This window comes from Nuphar pumila, chromosome 12 (genome assembly GCF_984573655.1).
Source record: "Nuphar pumila chromosome 12, dmNupPumi1.hap1.1, whole genome shotgun sequence".
NCBI lineage: Eukaryota > Viridiplantae > Streptophyta > Magnoliopsida > Nymphaeales > Nymphaeaceae > Nuphar > Nuphar pumila.
The window spans coordinates 107,571,726-107,580,627 of NC_143260.1; the positions used below are offsets into that span (position 1 = coordinate 107,571,726).

At 40.9% G+C, this 8,902-nt stretch overlaps 1 protein-coding gene across 1 annotated transcript; it reads left to right on the plus strand.

The window, feature by feature from the left end:
* Positions 1–704: 704 nt before the first annotated feature.
* Positions 705–6,556, plus strand: LOC149821516 (non-specific phospholipase C1-like). The gene is made up of 3 exons (XM_089983327.1): positions 705–2,046; positions 5,350–5,526; positions 6,060–6,556. The coding sequence occupies exons 1-3, from the start codon at positions 942–944 to the stop codon at positions 6,377–6,379; spliced, it is 1,602 nt and encodes a 533-aa protein (XP_089839453.1). The 5' UTR covers positions 705–941; the 3' UTR covers positions 6,380–6,556.
* Positions 6,557–8,902: the final 2,346 nt, after the last annotated feature.

Below are 8,902 nucleotides of genomic sequence, written 5' to 3' on the forward strand. Positions count from 1 at the left end.
AAAACATTCCTTCAAACTCTTCAAGGAATGTTTTCTATCCAAAAGTGTACTTTTAAAAAACTTTCTGGGCAAAAAATCCGTACTAATTTTTTTTTATTTTGCATCACTTTTCCTACATCTTTTTATCTTTTTAGCTTCCAAACAATGCTCATAGTGAAAAGAGAATACAAGGACGGATCCGATTGAAGCTAAAATTAAAATTAAAATTAATGAAGTTAGCTAAACTCCAGCGATCATTAAGTAGAGTGAGACAATAGTCGTCCTGAAATTCAGTGTCATCCATACACGCGGCAACTTCAGAGGCGGATGGAGGGATTTGTTTTCCATCGCTTTTTATCTTCCGCTGCAACAAACCCCCGTGGGCCGCGTAACGTGACGCTGTTTGGCACTTGCACCTGTGTGTGTGTGCAGGGGCTTAGCCTCTCTTCTCAGCCTCTCTCCAAACTAAACTGCACGGCCCACCCTTGTATCATTCATTCCCCTCCCTTCCCTTCCCTTGAACGAACCGCTCCCGTCTTTTTTTTAATATATACATTGCTTTCGTTCATCGCCTCCCTTCAATCAAAAGCCATATTCCCGGCCCCACCACCGTGCCTTTGTTCAATTCAATCCCTGTGAAGAGAAAAAAAAAAATCACGAGTAGGATGGTGATGGGTGGGGACGACCATTTTCCAATTGATTAGTACTTGAAGGGAGAAAGGAGAAGGGAAAGAAAAGAAAGAAACGAATTTCCTCACTCCACGATTATTCCAGTATATGCTGTTACCGACCCCGCCCGTTCCCCAAGAAAGTCAGAGGCTGGGAAGGTAAAGGAAAGCAAGAGAGAGACTGGGAAGGGAAGGGAAAGGAAAGAAAAGCAAGAGAGAGAGAAAGAGAGGAGGAGGAGGAGGGAAACTGCCTCCCCTCTGCCGTCGCGTTCTCGGGGGATTGTCGGAGCGGAGATGAGGAGGGGCCGCGGGGGCTTGTTGGTGGCGTGGTTTCTGGTGGAGCTCTTGGTGTTGGCGTCCTTGCCCAGCGGGTGCGTGTCGAGGAGGAGACATGAGATCAAAGGGCCCATCAAGACGGTGGTGGTTCTGGTCATGGAGAACCGCTCCTTCGACCACATACTCGGCTGGCTCAGGCCCACCCGGCCGGAGATCGACGGCCTCACCGGCAAGGAGTCCAACCGCTACTCCGCCTCCGACGAGGGTTCGCCGGCCCTCTTCGTCACGGACGACGCCGAGTTCGTGGACGCCGACCCTGGCCATTCGTTCCAGGCCATCCGCGAGCAGATTTTCGGGTCGGACGACACCTCCGCCGACCCCGCCCCCATGAACGGCTTCGTCCAGCAGGCCAGCAACATGAGCGACGAGATGCCCAGTATCGTCATGAGCGGCTTCAGGCCGGCCCTACTCCCCGTCTACACCGCGCTCGCCGATGAGTTCGCCATCTTCGACCGGTGGTTCGCCTCGGTCCCGGCGTCGACGCAGCCGAACCGGTTCTACGTCCACTCCGCCACCTCCCACGGCGCCTTCAGCAACGTCCGGAAGGACCTCGTCCACGGGTTCCCCCAGAAGACCATCTTCGACTCCCTGGACGAGAACGGGCTCAGCTTCGGGATTTACTACCAGAACATCCCCGCCACCCTCTTCTTCAAGAGCCTCAGGAGGCTGAAGCACATCACCCGCTTCCACTCTTACAAGCTCGCCTTCCGCCTCCACGCCAAGCTTGGCAGGCTCCCCAACTACGCCGTCATCGAGCAGCGCTACTTCGACGTCAGGGCCTTCCCGGCCAACGACGACCACCCGTCGCACGACGTCGCCAGGGGCCAGAGGTTCGTGAAGGAGGTCTACGAGACGCTGAGGGCCAGCCCCCAGTGGAACGAGACCCTGCTGCTCATCACCTACGACGAGCACGGTGGGTTCTACGACCACGTCCCAACCCCCGTCTCCAACGTCCCTAACCCCGACGGCATCGTCGGTTCGGACCCTTTCTACTTCAAGTTTGATCGGTTGGGCGTCAGGGTTCCCACCTTCTTGATTTCTCCTTGGATAGACAAGCGCACGGGTAATCCTCCATTTGCCTCCTCTGAGCTTCAATTTCTTTTGTCCCCTCTTTTCTCCTTCCCTTGCGGTAAGCGTTTCTGTTGAATTCGAGTTTTTTTACTTCCTTTTCTTCTTACGTCGCGGTAAGGGCTCCTGTTGAATTCGATTTTTTTTTACTTCCTTTTCTTCTTATGTCGTGGTAAGGGTTCCTGTTGAATTCGGTTCTTTCTTCTTCTTCGTGGGTTCTCTTGATTATGAATGTATGGTTAGAAATGCCAATTCGTGTCGTGCTTGCTTGCTTGCTTGCTTGAATTTCCTTTTTCTTGGTTCCCCAAATTGTAGGTTTCCTGTACAACAGACAGATTATATTTTTAGATTTTTTTTATCAAATGATGGTTGCGATGTTGGCCATGAGATAAGTTTGATCACTCTGCTACCAATTTTCTTCTCTTGATTTGCTGTTAATTTTCCTGTTGTTTTTCTGAAGATAAATAGGAAGAAAGTTGTTATTAGAGTCGAGATCATGCGGAGTATATACCCATCAGTCTTAAATGGGCAAGCTTATTGATTTTTGTTTTCGATTACTGTATAAGCGTATGCTTGTAATACATTCAAAAAGTATATGAGCTTTCTTTTAAAGAACAATGGCCCTGCTTTATGTGTAATGGGATGGGATGTTTGTTGATGGTGTTTTTGCCTTGTAAACCATTTCAGTCACGTATTTTGATAGGCTCTTCCCTATTTCAAGTTTCAAGGTTGACTTTCTTGGCAGAAGTATTGATACATGAAGATTTGTCTAGATTTAGTTGTCATAGTGGCAACCCAAAAAGAGTTTTCTTTGTTCATCCATTTTGAGCAATTAGCTATCTGGCAGCTTGTTCGTGGTTGAACTTTATTGGTGAGGAACATCCAGATAGTTCCGACTTTGTTCAACTCATGCATGTTCAATTCAGTCCATCCAATTGAGGGCATTTAGTAGTTTCTTAGGACATCTTTAGTCCCAATGCGGCAAAGAGATCAAATGGATTGAGCGGTGCACAAAAAATAAGGAAAGCCTCCTAGTTTTTGGCTTTGGTGTGGAGGGAAAAGAAACCGCAGTTCTATGAAGGATACGCGAAATAAGTAGCAAATGGTCAGTTTATACTCTGGTGTAGGAGGACTTGGAACTTGTAGGTATAGTGCAGGTGTATTCAGTAGATTTGATGAACCATGAAACAGAAAGTGATTCTTGGTTGCTATTTCGCTTGTTGCTGTTGCTGTTGCTGTTGCTGTTGCTGTTGCCTAACAGTCAGACCAATGTTCAACATGTTGACCTAATCCAAGACACGAGTTCAAGAGTGTGCTTGGGTAAGAGAGAAACTGGTGTTTATAGATCTCTTGTTATCCACTTCGTTGGGAGTCAACACTCAAGAAAAAATATTTGATCTAGGAAACCCAAAAGATCCTTCTTAGCAAGATAATCAGAAAAGTCCAGAGGTTGAGTTTGTTTTGGGTAATATCCATGGGCTTGCTAGTGCACTTGTTGAGGTGCTTAAAATGTTTACGAAAAAATATTCTAAGCCACTATATATTGTTGTCTTGCAATTGTGTTGGTTTGTAAATCACTGTTAGTTGAATTCCAAAAAGAAGAAATCATGAAAAACTTTTAAGATCTTATATGAGGCTTGATGCCGACTGAGCAAAAAGAGGCTAAAAATCAAATGTTATATGGGAAGGGATGGATGATATTCATATTTAGAGTGTGTGATCAGGTTCACGTTTATATTCCTTGCATAATTTTGTAGCTGGTAAGCCTTTGAAAATACTCCAATTCTCTCACCTTGTGTCTTCATTGTGTGTTGATAGTTTTTGGAGCCTGAGTATTCCTGATAGTTTTTGGAGCCTGAGTATTCCTGAATCTCTAGAATTTGCTGGAAGTAAAAATTTTATGGTTTTGTTCCTGGAAGGCGATGGGCTTCAATTTTCAGTAAATGTGAAACTCATGACTTTCAGTTCAGCAACTTGTGCTCATTTAGCATCTTAAAGCATGCTTTGTAGGTATTTTTAGTTATTGGTTTTGCATGTATACACACCAATGTTTGCTATTTGTGTGCTGCAACAATGGACTCAAATCATGCTAGAATTTCATGCATATGTGATTTGACCTCCAGAGATGGTTATTGGTTTATAGTTTAATGTTATGTCAGTTTACATTTTCTGTGAGTTGTTACCCTAACCACTGACATGTATATATATGAGTAATTCACCAATGCTTTCATTGAGACGTTGCCAAAAAAAATCATAGTTACAGGTGCTTTTTTGCTTAATCTGTACATGTAGATGTATCTGTTATTGCTTATTTGTAGAAAAACACTCTTTAGGTCAAATTGGTTTAATGAAATTTTTTTAATCTTTTATCATTAAGTTTTAATGTGATATGAGCCATTGATTTTTTTTCTCTTAAAAACACATTTGTGAATGAACGGTACCTATCTAGTACATGTTCCCTATTGAGTGAACTATGATGGCCACATCTACTGGTTCATATTAAGCAAGAAAGACCTGCAACTATCATTTGGTGATCCTAATGAAAGGCATCACTCATACATACATATAACATTATTTATCTATCTCTAAATCTTTTATGTTAAAGTTAGCAGCATTCAAAATACCACTAAGAGCAATAGTGTTTTTTGGAAATAGTCACTTTTTGAGTCAAAATGGTCACTTTCACTTTTTTTATTTCAAAATATTATCTGCTAAAAAATGTGTTATGACTTTTTCTTGCCAAAAGAAAAGATCCGCATTATGCCTAAAAGTAAATATGTATTTTTAAAAATGCCATTGGTTTTAAAGTTGTTTTGGTCATTATGCCAACTGATTTCTTTTCTTTGAATTGTTCAAGTTGATGTGAAATGGTTGGCATGATGCACATAGGAAAACAGCAGGAACTTCTTTTTTCATCTTTCCATTTCAAAGAACCCTCAAACTAAATAAACATGAAAGCTCAGCAGACAATGGGAAAAAAATTGAAGGTCAACTTATGCCACTTAGCAACTCTGATGATTAGCTGTTGATTCTTTGGACGAATGTGCAGTCTATTATCAGTTTTAATGGGATTCTTGTCTCTGAGTTCTCTTTTTATTTTGCACAATCATGTTCTGCATGATATTTTGTTCTTTTCCAGTATATTATGTTGGTTGAAGCTTTATTATATTTTACCATCTGCATCTGTTTTGTGTTTATTGAATTCCTTGATGTTTTATATTTGTGTTTCAAATCATGCCTATAGGACATTTAAAGGAAGTATATGCAATGGAAAGCTGATTAGTTTTGTTTATTGCAGTTATCCATGAGCCAAATGCGCCAACTCCATATTCTCAATACGAACATTCATCCATTCCTGCAACTGTAAAGAAGCTCTTCAATCTGAAATCTAACTTCTTAACAAAGAGAGATGCATGGGCAGGGACTTTTGAAAGTTATTTCTCTATTCGCAAGACACCTCGCACTGATTGTCCAGGTTCATATACATGCTTTCATTCTTCTTTTTTGCCTGGATGTGATTCTGCCATCTGTTATTGTCATTGTCCTTTTCACATTTGCGCTTGCAAACCATCCTCTGTTGTGGTGACTTAGAATTTTTGGTTTTTTTGGGTGTCTACTGAACTATGTCATAAAAGTTCACCCAGAAGTCATCTTTTGAGTTCATTTCCTCTATACATGATGGTATCATATATCGTGGCCTTGATGCAAGAAGAATAAATGCCCAAGAGATGAATATAAGAATTAAGATATATGTTGCCTTTTCTCTCCTAGTGACTTCCCAATAATCATTCTGTTTTATTTTTTGCTGCTTTGGTCAGCTTTGTATCTCTTAAGAAATACACACACACGTGCATACACGTCTGTGTGGGTGGTGCAGGTTTGTGTGCTTGACCATTTTGAACGTGAGTTTTCTGATTTCTCGGTCTGATTGCGCCTAACTGTACAAAGGGTGACTAGCCAAAAAATTGTACAAAGATTGTATTACTTATTGGTTGTCATTGACTGCAGAAAAACTCCCTGAAGTCACGAGATCGCTACGTCCCAGAGGACCGCAAGAAGATGTTGAGCTGTCAGAGTTTCAGGTGGAGCTAATTCAGCTCGCCTCTCAGCTGAATGGTGACTATGTCTTGAATACTTACCCAGATTTTGGTAAGACAATGACCGTTGGTCATGCCAACCAGTATGCAGAGGATGCTGTTGCAAGGTTTCTGGAAGCTGGAAGTGCTGCTTTAAGGGCAGGCGCCAACGAATCTGTCATTGTTACTATGAGGCCTTCTCTCACAAGCAGGCCAGTGGGAGGTTCTAGCCCGTATATACAAAGCAGTTGATCACCTAGATCTGCAAATCTATTGATGCGCTAGATCCATTAAAGCAGTTGATGAATATCCTGCTTGTACCCTTGAAAGGGTTTATATTCATATGAATGTGTAATGTGCACAAAATTTCTTGAGTATTACTTGGACCAACCTAGTTGGCGACTTATTTAAATAGGATTATGCTTGCTTTTATACAGTTCTCATTGTCTTTGCTTATTTATTTTTCCCCGCTGCTCCCATGCATGTGCTTCTGAAATCTCAGGTGCCAACTGTAAATGTGGTCTTGCCCCTCCTTGCAACATTCTTAGCTTCAGGCTGATTTATAACTAGCTCTCTCCTGAATTTTTTTTCTCTCTCCACTATGGTGTTTGGTTATTTTTTCAACTACTAGAAAGTTAATTGCGGAGTTTTAACTGTGTTTTGTATATGTATAATTTTTTTTGGACCTTTTGGTAATAATGGTGTTCTGTGCCGGTAATTGCGTTTGGTTCAGTGTGTCGGATGAGTTGATATGTCGAAAACACCGATTTTTATTGTTTTGAAATGGCTATGACAATCAATGGTATAATGACAAACCTGTGGGAGGGAATGAAAGTGATGGTGATGTCCCACGGTTTTCAACAAACGACGTGGAAGGAAGCGACCATTAATTAATCACAGCTTGGTTGGGACTTGGGAGTGGGGCTCACTCTGAGTTTTTATTGGTGCATGAGCATACTTGTCCATTGGTCCCTACTCTTATTTTAATGTGGTTGCGTCGAAAATATTTTTTTATGTGGATAAGGAGAATTTTTTTATGGGGGTTGTTGGGTACGTTACCTCTAATCATTGTCAATAAATTAAGAAGCAAAATTTAGAAAAAAATACAAAAAAAGATTGAGGCATCTTTTGGGTTTAGAGAAAATCTTAGGTACTAGTAACTGAAGTCAGCAATTTTTTTGGATTTTTTGAAATAATAAAGGGTTATCTTACTAATTTTTTTTTTGGATAATTAACTTATCCATGATTTTTGAATTTTATCAAGTTATTTAAGATATACGAGTTTTTTAAACATCTTTTGATCTTCAAATTTTTTGGATTTTTTGAAATAATAAGGGGTTGTCCTAGTATTTTTTTGAATAATTAAGGCAGTTAATTATAAGTGATTCTTTTTATTTTGTCAAGTTATTTAAGATATACTAGTTTAAATGTACATTTGGGATGCTTAGGATCCACGGGATCTCCTAGTTAAATGAGTTTGGATCCAAAGAGAGATTCTATTTTTTTAAATAATATAATAAGGATTCAGATCCATTCAATGGACTCGATCCAAGTTAAGAATAGATTCGAGTTGGATCTAGAAAGGGATCCAGTTTATTCAAACCATAAGTATGAGTTTTGGATCTATTAGGCGGATCCAATCTCAAATAAGTTGGATCCAAAAGATATCCAAATTGTTAAACTCGGGTTTAGAATTGGATCTACAAAGACGGACCAATTCTAAACATACTAAAATATAAATATACAATATATATATATATATATATATATATATATATGAATTTGGATAAGTAGAGTTGGATTTGAATTCAGATCCAGATCCAAACCACCATAAAATGATTCAAATAGGGTGGATTGGAGTTGGATCCAAATGAAACCAACATGATCCAACCATACCACTTAGATGTTTAAAACATTATGGATTGGAATTGGATCCAAAATGGACCCAACCCAATCCCAACCAAATCCATATGCTTTAGATTGGACCTTAGAGTAAGGTTTGGGTTGGATTTGGATTTAAAGACCGAATCCATCCACATAAATATATATATATATATATATATATATATATATATATATATATATATATATATATATATATATATATAATTAAAAGTTTGGTGGATTGAGTTGGATCCAACCCATTCCAACCAAACCCCAAATCACACTGTTTGTTTAAGAGTGTTTAAACACTTTGGATTGGGGTTGGATCCAACCCAAATGCAAGCATACGCACACCCCACCACCCAAAATGTTTAAATACTTTGGATTGGGGTTGGATTCAAATGGATCCAACCCAAATCCAAGCATCAACACCCAAGACAGCCTCTCTTGCTCAACCTTACAAACTGTTTGGGTTGGATCTCACTACCTCACCCTCTAGTTAAACCCCCTCTCCCCTACAGCTTTTCATCAAAAACATTACCCCCACCCCTTTCCCATTTGATTTCTCGCTGTAACTCCCTTCGCACCACCTTACCTCAGTTTTTTTAGAACTGGACCAGCCGACGCCACCACCTGCCTGAAAACACTTCACCACTGTTGTTGCTTCCACCGTGCGCAGCACCTGTGACAGCCTTTGCCAACACCATCCACTAAGCCACCCACTGCCTTGCTCTATCTCGATTTTTTTGGCACTAGCCCCAGCCACCTGAGCCACTTTTCGACTTTGTTTTGGCTGGAAGGAGTAGGCCTAGCTCACGGCCTCCCTCTTGTGCATTCCTGTTTAAGAACCACCAGCCAACACCCCCTTCAGGCAAGCCCTTCCCCCCACCG